General features: G+C 48.2%; 1 protein-coding gene across 10 annotated transcripts in view; it reads left to right on the top strand.

Moving 5' to 3' along the window:
* GREB1L (GREB1 like retinoic acid receptor coactivator) overlaps positions 1-16883 on the top strand; it is a 260561-nt gene that overhangs the window by 233338 nt on the left and 10340 nt on the right. For all 10 annotated transcript variants that reach the window (XM_079942265.1, XM_079942261.1, XM_079942260.1 and 7 more), the window contains 8 exons: positions 3114-3453; positions 7421-7536; positions 8213-8457; positions 10725-11296; positions 11477-11579; positions 14105-14260; positions 14534-14673; positions 16703-16864. In XM_079942265.1, the coding sequence (XP_079798391.1) occupies positions 3114-3453; positions 7421-7536; positions 8213-8457; positions 10725-11296; positions 11477-11579; positions 14105-14260; positions 14534-14673; positions 16703-16864 (1834 nt within the window). The remainder of the gene's footprint in view (positions 1-3113; positions 3454-7420; positions 7537-8212; positions 8458-10724; positions 11297-11476; positions 11580-14104; positions 14261-14533; positions 14674-16702; positions 16865-16883) is intronic.

Here is a 16883-nt window from a genome sequence, read left to right as displayed (position 1 = left end):
TTTCTGTGTTCTGAATTGTCTCCCAGGCAGGCTTCATTGTGCACTTGGGCACAGAGGGATTTGCTTATTAAAGACCATTCCTCTGAGGTCTGGCCTTCCCCACACTTTTACATTTTCCTCTGTTTTCTCCTCTGTCCACCACAGGCAAGTACCCTCAGTAAAAACAAAACTTTACTCTGAGAGATTTGGAGTGTAGACTGAAGAAAATTAAAGAACAAACAGATCATTTAAGTGAGTTCAGTTCTAAGTGGCCCTCCTCCATCCCCGACCTTGGGGTTAAGATTCATGACTCTCTGTCTCCTTTTTCTTCCCCAGTTCCAGGTCAGACTCTGGAAGAGCAAAGGGTTTTTCTGGGTTTTTTTCCTCCCTGATCTTGAATCATAGACTCAAAAATTAGGCAGAGGCATTAGAATTTAACGTAATAGGGAATTCCCTGACAGTCCAATTGTTAGGATTTGGAGCAATCACTGCTGTGGCCTGGGTTCAATCCCTGGTCAGGGAACTAAGATCCTGCAAGCTGTGAGGTGTGGCCAAAAAAAAAAAAGAATTTAGCCTACTAGAGGTCCCTCCCTGCCCTCCACTACAGTATTCTGTTTGATCATCCAGTGATGGGGGCAGTTGGGCACTATTTGATGAGGCACATTCTAATTTTTAGTAGCTCTAGTTCTTAAAACTGGCTCTAATTGATCACAAACCATCTATTTAACAAGCTGCCCTATAACTTTGCTAAGAAAAAAGAAAGAGAAATAAAGATGAGGACAGGGGGTTACATCCTACCCAGCAAGTTATAATGCAGTGTCAGGAAAAGAAGCAGGCTTGAGTAGGATTTTATATTTTTGCAGCTGTTGGATTTGAGAAGACTTAACTGACACTGAGATGTTAATCCTTTCACAGCACATGTGATCTTAGATTTCCAGAATCATCCCATGAGTCTCCCCTTTGTTTCCCACCCTTCTGTTCCGTCTGCCCTCTTGGAACCTATCTTTTCTTCCAGTAACATCACTCGAAGTTTTATAAGTCGTATTTTAATGGATGATCCCATCAACTCCTATACAACTTTCGTAATACTTACAAAACTACAGTTACGGGCTTCCCTGGTGGCGCAGTGGTTGAGAGTCCGCCTGCCAATGCAGGGGACATGGGTTCGTGCCCCAGTCCGGGAAGATCCCACATGCCGCGGAGCGGCTGGGCCCGTGAGCCATGGCCGCTGAGCCTGCGCATCCGGAGCCTGTGCTCTGCAACGAGAGAGGCCACACCAGTGAGAGGCCGGCGTACCGCAAAAAACCAATAACCAAAAACCAAAAAACTATGGTTACAGTTTAATACAAACAAAACAAACTAGGGAAACTATTCACTTCTAAATTCATAGCTCTTTCAGTGTGAAATTTAAATGCCTGTATGTCAGAGTTACTCTTTGATCTAACTCTGGCTTTCCTACATGGCCCAGCAAAGAGCATTAAGCCTTAAACTTGGATCATCTGTGCCCACTTCCTCTCGCCAAGTCACCCCGGGCTAATAATAGCTATGATTTATTGAACACTTGAAGGGATTGGCCCAGGACTGATTGAACTGAAGGATTTCTTTACTTTTCCCCAATCTACTAAATTCTTACCACGTAAGAAGACATTGTCAGAGACCTGAATAAAATCCACACTCTGTCTCTGACCAGTTGGATGATCTCGGGAAAGGAGCTGAATTTCTCCCAACCCTTAACTCATCCTCCTTCTATGAGAAGGTGGAGTGGTCAGAACCCAGGGAATCTGTGGTCCTTTCCAGCTCTAAGTACTTCAGAACCACACTAGTCATTTGATGACCCTAACTGGTATTTGCCCCTGGGTTTTTCTGTGTAAGGCTGGTGACGACTGTTTCACTTTAAAAATAGAATTATAAAGTGGAGCAAAGGTGAAATCCCCCACTGGCCTACCCAGCTGCTAGGCGGCTGCATGTGCTACCAGCTGGCATCCAGAAGGGAAGTTCAGACCCGCCATTGTTTTGCAGGCTCCACGAGAGGCTTGGCCAAGCTCGGGTCCAGGGCCTTGCTTTGCCCATGCCTACTTTCTTGATATCTGCAAGCACCTCTTCATGCCTGCAAGTGGGTCCTCTTTGCCCATTTGTATTCATTCTGTCAGCAGGCTTGGCTTTCTGAGGAATAGCGCATTAATGAGAGGTTTATTTTCTGCCTGCTCTGTAATCGTAAAAACTGCCAGTTTGGCAGTCCAGTGAAGGGTGGAGGGAGGGGAATGTTGAGGTGAGTCAAGGACACCCCCTACTATTTGCTGGGCACCCTCCACCGAGCAGGGGCTCAGGTGGATAGGAGGCCACACCACTAGGGGGTGCTATTTCTCCAGCCAGCTCCAAGTTTTCTCCATCTTTATGGGAAGATATTGTTATTGCTACAAAGGAGCTGACCTCAAATTAGCAATAATAATTACTCTTTTTACTCCTGATACTCCACAGACATTACATTAGTGTCTCAATTTCCTTAACTGTAATCTTAAGTATAAGAGAAATAAGCTAACAAGCATTCTAACCCCAAGCCACCAGCAAGAGGTTAGGATCTAGGGATGATCCATTATGGCTCTGTTGAAAATATGAACAGACCAGTGCTTCTAAAAGTGCAATGTGATTGTATAAAATAGATAACTAATAAGAACCTGTTGTATAGCACAGGGAACTCTACTTCGCCACACAGTGGAAACTAACACAAAACTATACCCCCCCACAAAAAAATGCAATGTAATACAAATCACCTGGGGACCTTGTCCAGCCTGATTCTGATTCAGTACATGTGTGGTGGGAGGATTTGGCGGTTCTAACAAGCTCCCAGGTGGTGCTGCTGTTGGGTGATGCTGCTGGTCCAGAGACCGCACGGGAAGAAGCTCAGGTCACTAGACTGTCCCTAAACCTTGTGAACTTGCTGTACCTATCCCAGCAGGATCTGTGAGCTCACCTTTTCCTTCTAGTGATGGGGGCTTCAAGGTCATTCTAGAGCTTAAGCCCCACTCCTGTCACGAACCCCTTCCCGCCATGCTTAGTCTGCATTCCTACAGCACAGACCTCGCTGTCCCAGTGGGCCCCACACCCAGATGCTAGCTCCCTGTGTTCTGTTGAAGGTACCCCAGGCTGCACAGCATGGTCGTCCGCTGCTACCTCCTCATCCAGCAGTACTCGGAGGCTCTGATGGCTCTCACCACCATGGCGTCCCTCCGAGACCACAGCACGCCGGAAACACTCAGCATCGTGGATGACCTCCTCAGCTGCCCAGGAAAAAACAAAAGTGGGAGGGGACACATGCTCATTCTCAGGGTGCCCTCCGTGCAGCTGGCGATGCTGGCCAAGGAGCGGCTGCAGGAGGTGCGCGACAAGCTGGGGCTGCAGTACCGCTTCGAGATCATCCTCGGGAACCCCGCCTCTGAACTCAGTGTCGCAGCCCACTTTGTGGCGCGATTAAAGGTTAGCAACGGACAGACGTTTGTTCTGTTTTCTAGGACTCCCGTGTAGGTGGCTCAGAGGCCTGAGTTTGATAGAGTTTTGCACATGTGTCGGTGTGATCTTCGTGACCATGTTAAGGCTAAACTAAGGGACGTGTCCACTTTTCTAGTTTAATAAGATTCTGTCCGGCCCCCCTTTTAGCACATGCATGCAGTTGGTCTTCCATGCTCTCCAACTGCAGGTGCAAAAATGCGATGACCCAATTTCACCCCATGTTTATTGACCTTGTTCGAGATGCATCTAGCCCACGGCCATCTGTTTTCTCAGAAAAAAAAGGTAAGTTGTTCTCTCGGACCTCCGTGGGGCACGCCTTTAAGTATCATCCGTTCACTGAATCTTTTCTGTCCGTGTAGCCTATCTGTCTGCTCAGAGTGGGTAAAGTATCCTGTTTCATCTTCAGTGCTCATAGAGAACTACTCCCCACCCTCGTGCATGTGGATTCCCCAACTGTTTGCTGTTTCTTTGTATTTGCTTTGGCCTCAAGGCGTGGTCTGGGCTGAGATTCAGCCGAGCCTCCTGCGGAGAGATTTGTGCATGGCTAAGCGCCGCCCATCCTCCACCCCCGCCCCGCCCCCCTGCACGGCCAGGGACGCACTGCTTTTCCTGAACCCCTCCTGTCAGGCATGGCGGGCGGGGGATAATTTCTTAATCAATTAACCTAAATCTCTACCTCATGCCCTGCTCAGACTTTTCTGGGGACTTTTATAATCCAATGTGTCCCAGACATTTGACAGCATTTCATAAAATCCTGCGTACACATAGATATGGTACTAAGCTAGGTACTATGTGTCTGGGGTAGACCGACATGGTTTCTGCACCTTGCACACCAAACACTGAGCTAAACTGGGTGAAGAAAAACCTAGTTTGACATAAATTGTATGAAAAGAAAGCACGTAGTCTTAGGGGATTTGCATTCCGACCTTGGGCTGCAAAATGAGAGTGTTGGACTGCATGATCTCTAAGAGCTCTAATTCGAGGATTATTATTTAGTGTTCATAAAGCATTTTGCAAATGTAAGCCTTTGTATTGTATTCTATTACCTAACAAAATGTCTTGCATTAGCTTGATAGGTAGCTGGAACAAATAAATCTGTCTAAAAATAGAAGCTCCTCTATTTAGTGGAAGTTGTAACATTTACGTTTCACATATGGATATATAGATATAATGCTCACAATATTAATTTAGAGTCATAGACCACATTACAGCAGAATTCCTGGGATAACTAACAAATGAGAGTCCTGAAATTCTTCTTACGGTATAATTCATAGAGGCATAGGTTGTGGGACAATCTGAATAATGCTAATGATGAGGAATCTGCAAAAGCAGATTATCAGCACTGCTCTGTGAAGTCTCACACACCTACTGCAGGGAGATGGTCTAACAGGATGTGAGGCTGCAGGGACTTCTCTGGGTCTCCACTGACCCTGACCAAGTGCAGCTACTTACAGAGTCTTAGGTCATTTGTTCGGACCCTTCAGGAATGCCAATCACTAAGTCGGTATAACTCAGCAGTCCTAAATAATATGCCCCTCTGGGCCATTGTTTGAAAACTGCAGTCAAGACCTGAGCTTCCTAGCCTGGCTGCTAGCACATCAGAATCACCTGCAGGGCTTCCAAAGGGCTGCTGGGAGTGCGCGCCATACACGAAGGGGGTCTCAAGTAATTACTTCTCAAAGCAGTTATATCTCAATTCTCATGAGTCGCTGCCAGGCACCAGCCACACAAAAGAGATTTCCATATGCTCAAAACCTCTCGATCACATCAATCCATCCTTTTTATATTCTCTATTTGTGTGGAAGTGAAAATTCGAAATCCCTTTGGAATGTTCACATCCTAAGAAAGACGACCACTTGCCAGGTGGTCTCTGTTTCACCTGTTTATTTCTTTTTTAAAAATTTTGTTTGTTTATTGCCTTGTATTTCTACCCCCATAGCCTGAAATTTCTATGAGGACTTTTCCTCTCAATATGAATAGCACCCAATGAAGTTTCAGGGCACAAAAGAGGCACATGTAAAAATTTGTTAAATTAATTAACCATTGTAGCATTCTTTGACTCTCATTCACTCTTCTTCTTTTTCACCTGTTTATTTCTAAATTACCAACTTTACCACTGACGAGATAGCAGCAGTGTGCCTTTCATCTCTAACGCTGGGTAAAATCCAATGCCTCTTTTTCCATTAGATGGTCTTATTTTTGTGCTTACCTCTAATTATCCTTTAGAAATCGTGGTTAACTTATAAGTGATAACAAGTACTTTGGAAGGATACAAGGTTTATATCTAAATAAATCAGTTCATCCAGAAGGCCTGTGAAGCTTTCATTAGGTTTCCTTGGCCTTGAACCCCATATTATCCCTGAAGTCAATGCTCGCCTAGTCTTTTGTGTTGTCTTAACTGCCTCTGCAGGAAAATCATCCTGAGGGCATGACAGATCCATAGGAGAATGGCAGCCATCAATCATCAGAAGTAACAATGTGACAGAAAAGCATTTTATAGGGGGTTTAGCTAGCTCTGCTTGGTCAAGAGTAAAAGTGGAATTTGTTTAATCATCTTTTGAAAATAAATCTCCTTATAAAACATAATATCTGTTATCCCATCATTATAACCCAACCTCATTCTTGATAGAACGATGAAATATATTCGAGGAGACCCCAGTGTCAGGGATATCATAAATCCAATGTGAAGGCTTATGAGTAAAACGATTCCTATTTGCAGAATTATTTGCTTTGAATTAGGTAATGTTCTGGTTCCCTTTGACATGAAAATATATGGAAAACTGAATTGGGGGGAGAAACTTTCTTGTAATATCTTAAAAAATATTTTGACAGATTAATTTTCTAAGACATAGAAAGTCTCTCAAACTTGTAAACAGTTACGTAGACCCACTGAGTTCTCTGTGGCAAACATATGATAACAGATTGGGCAACAGGATTCAGGTTGGTTCTTCCAATTTTACAAGTTATATGCATTTTACTTGCAGTAATCGTGGGTATATTTAATTCCAAAGACTGGTTTTCCTAGACATCAACAAATCAGTAAACAAACTCTGTTATATCATATCATATCTTGCCTGATATATTTCTTTTTATCCCATTCTGATTTTAGCAAAGGAAGTACCAGTCTATTTTAAAATAAAATTGTATGCATTACTTAATACCTCACTTCTTAGTCCTTGTTCCCAAAAGCATTATCTGAAATGCCAGTTCATTTCTTATAACTCCTGCTAGAAAGCCGATATAAAGCACAGTTAGATCTACACACTTCATAAGAAGTAGTAGAAACCACCTTCTCTACTTAAGAGATGGTTTATTTTCTCTCTGCTCTAAAACAGACAGAAAAGTCTATAAGATCTTTTCACTTTTGAACATCTTTCAAGTTGGGATTTTCTTCCTCTTGATATATTCATGTTTTCAGATTGATGTTCCATTTATTAAAGATATTCGTGTGTGTATATGGGTTTATATATATGAGAAGTTGACTACGTGTGAGGAGTTTTGTTGAGATTCTTTTATTAGTCATTTACAACTGAAATGGTCTTTTTCAGTCAATCAGTCTGAAGAGTCTGTCCATTATATGAAGGAAGTGTACTTAAGAGCCTTGAGTCAACTAGTTTAACTAGGATTTCTGTAAGGTTTGCACCATCGGTGGAATATTTCATATTGTATGTTCCTTTGACCTGTGTGGCTAATGTATGATATAAGCCAAGATCTCCTGTTTTCTCCTACTGCGATAAAACGAAAGGCTACATTCTTCTAGAGTGCTGTGTGCATGTCTTTTAGTAGTAATTAAAATATATGTACACACACAAACACACTTACTGGAAGTCATTTGGAACCACAGATGTGTATAAAGCCTGGCTGTAGAAACCTTTAAGAAGGTGGGAACTTAAATGAAGGGTTTTAATTTTATTGTGTGGGTTCCTTTCTACAGACTTGGAGAGGAAATGAAGCAGAAGAGTGGACCCCTCGGACGTACCAAGATCTAGAAGGTCTGCCTTGTATTGTGATATTAACTGGCAAAGATCCCCTTGGAGAAACCTTTCCCAGGTACAATGTGAATTGTTAGTTTTTATTTTCCATTAGTTACCCACCTGAGCTGGTGGTGAAAACTTGGCTGACGGTCACCCATTTCATTCACTTGGCAAGTGAGAAGAGCATTGTTTTATTCGGGGATATGAGAAACTTAGCCTTCCTTGAGTCTTTCTTTGGACTTTCCAGAGATAGCCCAGCAATCTGGGGAATGGGAGATAGCCACAGATGAGAAGTGTTTATGCATCGAAGCAGGGCAGCCAGAGGGGCAGGGAGGAAAAGCACTGCCCCCAGTGAGGAGCTCTGGGGATGAAGTGTCTGCTAGTCTGCTGTTCCCTCAGGGACCCAGGGCCTGTAGGTTGGAAGGCAACAGCACCAATAATCACAGCCCTCACTGAACGCTTACCGTGTGTCAGGCATCGTGTTAAATGCCTTACCCTTGTCATGCCATTCATTCCTTTCAGTAACTGGGTCAGCTGGACACGGTTACTCTATTTTATATGTGGAGAAAATGAAGTGAGTAGCCCGAGGTCCTAAGCTAGGAGGTGGCAGAGCTGAGGTGCACATCAGGCATTACCTGGCACCGAAGCTCACGATTTTGACTGCTGCGCTGCGCCCAGACACCCAGACACACATAGACATGGCATGCCTCACCAAAGACAGACTCGCCAAAGATATCCTTACTTTGGTGCAGGTCTTTGAAGTACTGTGACCTCCGGTTAATTGATTCAAGCTATTTAACTCGCACGGCCTTGGAGCAGGAGGTGGGTCTGGCGTGCTGCTACGTCTCAAAAGAGGTCATCCGGGGGCCCACTGCTGCCCTGGACCTTAGTGGCAAGGAGCAAGAGAGAGCCGCCGTCGGCGAGAACGGTGCCGAGGAGCTGCTCATGGACCTGGAGAGGCCCCAGAGCAACAGCAGTGCCGTCACTGGAACCTCAGGTCAGTACTTTCTCTTTCGAGGGATCAGAGGCAGGAGGGAGGAGGGGGGTAGGAGTATGGAAGGCAGAGGCATCTGCTGACTCCCATCAAGGCTTTCAGAGCCTTGGGTGACTCAGGCATCCTGTCCAGACCTTGGTTCTCCGGGAGAGATACTTGGAAAACATGACTCTCGAGCAGCCACAAGATACATTCCTGGGGAAGCATTTAATGAAGAGCTTGCTGCTAAGCTAAATAATACAGAAAATAAATGTCATCAACCCCAGCTGCCACCATTTTCCCTAGTCTCTCTCACCCTAATCATCTCATAGATATTATGCATCTGCTATTTGCACAAAGGCCTTCTTTTCCTTCCAGATCCTGAAGCTGTAAGTTTTTGCTAATTGGCCTAGTATCTGGCACAAAGTATTTGTTTGAATGAATGAATGAATGAGTGACTTTTCTAAGTACTTAATGGCAAAGTGTTTGTATACTGAAGGCTACTCTGGGACCGTGGGTTGGCTGGGACGATCCAGTCTGCAGCCTGCCAGCCACTCTCTTACTGTGTTACTGTGTGGTTGATGGCAGTGCTTGGCATCAGTTTTCTTCTGATAAATAGTATTAAGCAAATACAGCACTATTTCCATTTTTTTTCTGACTGTGAAAGTTATAATAAAGCTTTATATAGAAAACTTGGAGAATGTAATGAAGTATAGAGAAGAGGTAAAAAATGAAAACTCCACAGCAGAGGGAACCACCATTTGTGTTCCTTCTCCCCCGTGCTTCCCTTCTCTCATCTCCATGACACACACACGCAAACACACACACACAATTTCATGGCCAAAAGCAGCACCAGTCTTTCTATTCACTGTCAGCTGCTGTCGGATAGGCTCCCTATGAGAACTGAAAGGCAGGTATCTGTGGGGTTTTCTGACTTTCTGTGGTGCCCCTCAGCCTGGAAGAGCATGGGGACTGTCCTTTGGGGTCTGCCCAGCTGCTCCCCTCAGTCAGGGGTCAGGGCTGTACCTCCCCCACCCCATCACTACAGGCTCCCCAGTTCTGCCTCTGCGACCAGGTCAGAATAAAGGGGAGAGGTTGGGAGGAGTGTAAAGGGTAATAGAGGGGAGGGGGACTATCACATCTAGAAGCTTTTGGATACCAGCATCAGTGACCGAGAGGCAAGGAAGGTAGGGGTGGCGATGGTGATGAGTGTTGGACTTCCTTCCTGTGGCTCTTTAATCAGCCCCACAAGCCCCACTATTCTGGCCTTGTTCTGATTAACTCACACAAAGGTAATGATTTGCCTTCTGCTTTTAGAGTTTTCTCCGCTTTCAGGATGCACGTGCTGCACACGCACACACGCACACACACACACACACCCCGCCGGCCTCGGGGTGACTCTGAGGGTCCTCAGGGGGGCTCACTGCCCAAGGTGTGCAGGCCTGTGGACTCCAGGGCCGATGAACGGAGAGGAAAGCCCTCACACAAAAGTCAGATGAGCAGTGGAGTGCCGGTGTCACGAGCCTCTGGTTACTGGCTATTCATCTAGGATCTCCCAAGGTCGGGATATGACCCCCAGGCCTGGGAAGCACCGGTCTGAGCCAGAGAGGGCCTGCAATCTTGAGTGTAATGAGCTTCTGGTTTGTCCTCAAGCCAAAGAGGGGCTGATGGACTAGAGGGGAAAACAAGTTTGAAGTGAATTGGCTGCAGGTGCAGGGATCTCTGGGCACAAGCAGCATCTCGCTGGGAGGAGATAAAGCTCTCCCTTCCCACGGAGCCGCTTCCCACACTGGTCTGGGCGTCCATGGAAGGGGCTGCACGCTGGGGAGGTATCCAGAGCCAGAAGTATGGGGCCCTGGGACCCCCAGAAGGAGGCGAGTGGCACTGGGGCAGGACTTGGATGTCAGCCTGTGTCGGTCAGGGTCCTGGAATGAATCAAAAGGCTTATCCAAACGAGGTAACCTGAGGAGAGTTTAATATGCCGGCAGGATGCAGCAGGAGATGGCGTGGTCGACCCCAGGGCGCCCGGACCACCACGCGGCCTGAAGACGCCGGGGAGCGGGTGGGGGGATGGGCAGACATGGGCCCCGGAGGAAGCCGGGGCGTGGCGGGGGGAGTACAGATTTCCTGTGGCGTCTCCACTGGCCGACCCCACGCAGGATTGGGGGAGGGGGGCAGGACGCTCTGTAGTCCGCGCACCGCCGGGCCCCCCGGCCTCCAGGCCGGTCCCCCTGGTAGGGGCGGCGGTGACAGAGCGGGCGCGCGGCGGGCTGTTGTCCGTCCTCTTTCAGGCTCCATCATGGAGAACGGGGTGAGCTCGTCCAGCACCGCCGACAAGTCCCAGAAGCAGCCCCTGACCCCCAGCTTCCGGAGCCCGGCCAACAGCGTGGGACTGGACGAAGGGGTCTCGGCGGGCCTGGCGGGAGTCGGAGAGACCCTGAAGCAGGAGTGTGACTCCCTGGGCCCCCAGATGGCGAGCAGCACCACCTCCAAGCCGTCGTCGTTCTCATCGGGGCCCGGGGCGCCGCGGTGGCCGGGACAGCCGGGGCCGGGCTTCCGGGGCGCGCACGCCGCGCTGCCCCCGGTCGTGATCCTGTCCAAGGCGGCCTACAGCCTCCTGGGCTCGCGGCGGGGCGGCAAGCTGCCGGCGTCCGCGGCCCTGCTGCCGCACCCCGACGTGGCCTGGGCCAGCCCCCTGCGGCCGCTGCTGCCCGGGCACGCGAGCGCCGAGGAGCAGTCCCTCTACTACCGCCGCTGGACCGCGGCGCGGCCGCACCACGCCGACCACGGCAACCAGGCCGACCCCGCCTCGGGCGCGCGGCCCTGCCATCCCCGCCGCCTGCTGCTGACCGGGCCCCCGCAGGTAGGGAAGGGGGCGGGGGTCTTGGGGGCTCTGGAGGAAGGGCCAGAGAGGGGGTCTCCTGTTGGGGTCCGGTGGTTGGGGCACGGAGGCCCCCCACTCCTGCAGGGAGACGCGGAAGAGCTCACGTGTGAAATCTCTTTTCTCTTTTCCACCCCTCCTCCCTAAACCTCTCTTCACCAGGTGGGGAAGACTGGCTCCTACTTGCAGTTCCTGAGGATCCTCTTCCGTATGCTTATCAGGCTCCTGGAGGTGGACGTGTACGACGAGGCAGAGATCAACACCGGTGAGTTCCGAGCCGGCAGCGTGGGTATTAACACCACAGCCGGAGCTTCCCGCGTCCTCCTGGAGGTATACATGCGCCCATGGGCAGGGTTCTTGAGAGGTTAAAGGTCGTGAGCCAGCAAAGAGTTGTAAGCAAGCTGTGGCCGCGTTGAGCTCCCTGAGGTCGGGGTGGGTCTTCCCCTCTTTCGACCCCCGATCCCCTCTGTGTCCTGTGCGACGCTGGGCAAAGAGACATCTCGTAAAGTCCTGTCAGGTGGGTTCACTGCTCAGATGGTCAAACTGTCCAGGTTTAAAATTCTAGTGCGGTGGTCTGCTGCTTAAGGGTCCAGGGCATGTTTTAAGGAAAACTTGCAGGAGCAGAACAGAACCCTGGTGCTGTAAACAACCCCTTGGCACTGGCAGTAAGATGCAGGGGCTGGTGCTTGACAGACGAGCCTGTGCCTCCTGCCCGGCTTCTTGGCCCTTCCACCCCGGCTGTCACCTGTGAAGGAGGCAGTTCTGCTCTGCAGCCTGTCCAGCAAGGCCAGAAAGGGGGCATGAGCAGGGGTCAGCCAGCATTAGCTCTGCAGCCGGGGGAGTGTGGCTTCAAACCATGGCTTCACATCTCAGAACAGAATGACCGTGTGCTGGAAGAAACAGGGAGGGGTAGGGGCAGGAGAGAGAAGTGGTAGTTCTTCCCCAGCCCCTCAAAGATGAGTCCAGAAAAGGGAAAGGCCTTGTCATCTTCCATCAGATTAGCCCTTGGTGACCTCCCCTCACTTGCTTTTCCTGAATAGTTGGATCTGTTCTGCGACCAGCCCAAGGGACTAGTTTAGTTCAGAACAAGACTAGGTAAAATCAGCCATATTTAATCATTTTACTATGGCTTTTGGCTCTATTTCCATCCTCACCAGTTCACATCCATGATTCCAGACACAGACACAACTCCATCTTCCTATCCACATCTTGTTTCTGTCCCCAGCTGAGCTGTACCAGGCCCCCAGGCCCACCACAGAGGGGATTGAAACACCCTGAGCTGCATGGAGCGGACTGGGCCCCAGGTGCAAGGGCAGAGCCAAGCAGACAGGAATGAGGGCCGTCATCCGCTGACTTTCCCCCAGGCTCCTTGGCGCTGCAGGAGAGTGATGCCTTTACTTTTCGCCTCAAATCCTGCTACAGGGCCTACAGCCGTGAGAGTCAAACCTGGCCTTTGTAACGAGAAGCACTGTTAGTTTGGCTTTATTCCTTCACCCACACTTTAGTGCAGGTGAATGCAGTGGTGCTCTGGAGAGGCACAAGGATGCCTTTTTTAAAAACTAGAATAAGCTTTAACTTTTAAATAAAATGCATACTTTTAAAATAAAACTTAAAACTTAAAAAAATAACTTTTTAATAAGTTTATTTTTATTTTTGGCTGCATTGGGTCTTTGTTGCGGTATGTGGGCTTCTCATTGCGGTGGCTTCTCTTGTGGAACATGGGCTCTAGGTGCACGGGCTTCAGTAGTTGTGGCACTCGAGCTCAGTAGTTGTGGCACCCAGGCTTAGTTGCTCCACAGCATGTGGGATCTTCCCGGACCAGGGCCTAAACCCGTGTCCCCTGCATTGGCAGGCGGATTCTTAATCACTGTGCCACCAGGGAAGCCCCTAAAAAAATAACTTTTAAATAAAATGCTCAGGGATATAAAAATAAGCAGTATTGTGTTTAAAAGCTAATAGCTGTAATTCTAGTCTTTAGGCCTTTTTTGTTGGAATTTTTTTCTTCGTTTCTTCCTTTGAACGTTGTCTTCAGCTTGATCTTATAGTTTTTAGTATTAATAACAAATATTTATTGGACACCCACCATGTGCCTGCCGCTGTCTTAGCACTTTCAATATGCCATCTGGAATCTTTACAACAATCAGGGGACCCTGAGAGGTGAAGGTGCCTGCAGGTGTGAAGTCACAAGTGGTGGGGCCTGGACTCAAACCCAGGGCCCCAGGCTGTCAACCTGGACTGCATGTCAGAACCACTTAAGGAGCTTTAAACACTACTATAGGTGCCTGAGTGATGAAGGAGGTTCTGGGCAGTGTGGCCTGAGCACAGGGATTTTACAAGCTCTGGGTGATTCGTAATAAGCAGCAGACACTGACTCTTGCTTGGTGTGTCCCTGAAATCTCTTCAGTATCAACGTCTTAAAACCCCACAACTAAAACTCTAAGACAGAATTCAGATCATCCAAAATTAAATAAGATTTTAAGGCAATTCAGGGGGGGCTGGGGTGGGAGACCAGTTGATCTCCTAGTTGTGGAAGTGTGTGGAGTGGGTGTGCAGAGGCTAATGATGGGGACCAGTGAGGACAAGCATCTCTTCCGGCGGGGGTATGAAGGGACAGTCTGCTTCCCTCTACCCTGGACACGGGAGCTCATTTTTCAGAAAGGCCTTTGTCCACCCACCTGGGCGGGCAACATACATACATACAACCTTCCATCCCTGACACTTGAGAGAGAGGGAGGGAGGCCAGTCGGTCTGGTCTGCCTGCTCTGTGCACTTTCTTTCTTCTTGGCCTAGATCACAGCGAAAGCAGTGAAGTGAGCCAGTCAGAGGGAGAGCCCTGGCCTGACATCGAGAGCTTCAGTAAAATGCCCTTTGACGTCAGTGTGCATGACCCCAAGTACAGTTTGATGAGCCTGGTATACACTGAAAAGCTGGCAGGGGTCAAACAAGGTCAGTGCAAGTGGAGGCTAAAGGTCAAGTGTTCACCTAAATGAAGGCAAGAGGCCTGGGGCAGTTTAATCTTTGAGAGTGGCTTCATTCATTCTCCTCTGCTTTTCTCTCGTTTTACACACATACATGTCACCTTTTCATTTTCATAGCTGCCTCTCAGGGCATAAGTTACAGAATCCTGGGAAAAGCCCTTCTGGGGAGTGGGGGACTTTCTTCCCAAGCATAGGGGCTTCAGGCACATCACGGGACGGTCTCTTGCCCCTTTATACACAGAAGCAATAAAGGAATCCAAAGTTGAGGAGCCCCGGAAACGAGAAGCCGTGTCCATGATGCTGACCAAGTACGCGGCCTACAACACCTTCCACCACTGCGAGCAGTGCCACCAGTACATGGACTTCACCTCTGCCTCCCAGGTGCAGCCCCTTTGCCCTTGCCTGTTACCCAATGTGGATCTTGTATGTAAGAGAGGAAAAGTCCCAGTTTCAAGCCCGAGACAGAGGATGGCTTATATATGAGATGGAGCCACTCATTTGTGAGCAAAATGCTTGAAGCAATTGATTAAGATGATTTGGGGTTTATTAATAAAGGATTATGGGTGGGGGACGGTGGGTGAAAGAAACTGAGTTTGTGTCTTAAGTCACTTCGTCAAAATGGTTACATGTGTCATGTTGAGATTAGAAAGTAGCTGAGGTGTGCTATCTGTGATCCTGAAAAAGCTAGATATTACAGTATGTTTGGCAAAAGGGTTTTTTCCCTCCTTTGGGTTGTTGTTGAAAATGGTGCTATATCTACAAATTTGTAGGGGGCGCCCTTTGAGCTGTGAACAAGTCTGTTGATTTGCAGAGACCTAGTCTCACTCTTATACCAGCGAGTGATGGTTTTGACCATAGGCATACAGAGGAGTCAGTGTTTGCTTTTTTATTTGGAGAGAACTGAGAGGTAGGAACACAGAAGGTGAGCAAATACCCCATAGCATTTAGCTTTTTTTTTTTTTTTTTTTTGCCGTACACGGGCCTCTCACTGTTGCGGCCTCTCTCGTTGTGGAGCACAGGCTCCGGACGCAAAGGCTCAGCAGCCATGGCTCACGGGCCCAGCCGCTCCGTGGCATGTGGGATCTTCCCGGACCGGGGCACGAACCCATGTCCCTGCATCGGCAGGAGGACTCTCAACCACTGCGCCACTAGGGAAGCCCTTGGCTTCTTATTGGCCAGAGCGTCTTTAAGCACAAAAGATGGGAAAGGCAACCAATGATGGTCATATCCAAGCGCCTGTTTGGGGGGATAAGCTTTCCCCTACTTTACCTTCTTGACTTCTATATTATTTGGCTCTGAACACCTAGAACAACTCTTCCTCCCTATAGGATGTGCTGAGTGGATGCCCTCCAGACTTGCTTCTGCTCTTGAGGACCAGGTCTTCACTCTTTCCCCACAGGGTACTAGGAGGGATATACTGATCATTCTGCTCTTCTGGTACAAGTTACCTTTCATACCCCATTTGTTTTCTTGTGTTATTGAAAACTTTTGGTGGGATAGTTTGAAATCAGCTCACATAATGCTTTATAGAATATAGAGGATTCAAGTCCCCGATCTATAAATCATCGGTTTTTAGAACATTTATTAAAAACCCTCTATTTAAATAATTTCTGTGTGATTACAGTACTAAGTAGTCAATTCCAATACTTGTGAAGCAGAATGAAGGAGAATTTAAGGGAAGAATTACAATATTATTTCTCTATGAATGTAATATTTAGGTTAAAACTCTTGGGAAAACTACCTGGATTCTAGTGGCTGCTGAAAAGTGATGGTATCTTTTCATTACGCCAAGTCTTGTCTGCATTGTAAAGACCTTTATTTAGTCATTCACCGGGATGGGTTACTGAGAGTGTGTGAACTTATCAGCAATTTAAAAAGCAGGTTTATATTTGGCTTGGATGAGTCAGAGGTCTCTCCTGGAAGCCAGAGTTCTAGGCTAAATGACTGTTCAGATATCTTCAGCTTCCACTGTAGCCAGGAAAGATGGGGCCACAGAGGCGTTTTAGATAAATGATATTCATTTGACCTGACCCACACAGAAGCGTTTACCCCTGGGCACCTTTGGGAATGTTTACGTGGCAGGACATCCCCTTGATATACTGGACCTCCGTAAGACTGAGCAGCAGTGGTTCTAAGAAGGAGAGAAATGCAGATAGTTTCCAGCAACAGGTATTTCTCCACACACGGAGAGGCTGTGTAGGGGCGAGATGCTTGGCTCTCTGGTCAGCGGCAGCCCCTAAAAGATGAGGCGTCTGCCTTTCCAGCCCTCTCGACACTGCACGCACAGCAGGTCTGGTGGCAGGCAGAAGTTCAGGTTAGTTTGCCTCTCTCAGTAACAGCCTTAATGAGTGGCCTGGAGGTTTGCAAACCGTGAGTTTACATTCCCTCCCTTTCTTCTCTGCAAACGCAGATGTCCGACTCCACCCTTCACGCCTTCACGTTCTCTTCCTCTATGCTGGGAGAAGAGGTGCAGCTCTATTTCATCATTCCCAAATCCAAAGAGAGTCATTTCATCTTCAGCAAGCAGGGCAAACACCTGGAGAGCATGCGGCTGCCCCTGGTTTCAGACAAGGTGGGTGACAGCGTCTGGA

The sequence above is a fragment of the Stenella coeruleoalba genome, assembly GCF_951394435.1.
Source record: "Stenella coeruleoalba genome assembly, chromosome: 14".
Taxonomy (NCBI): Eukaryota; Metazoa; Chordata; class Mammalia; order Artiodactyla; family Delphinidae; genus Stenella; species Stenella coeruleoalba.
Note: the sequence above shows the minus strand (reverse complement) of the source record. Positions and strands in the feature narration are given on the sequence as shown.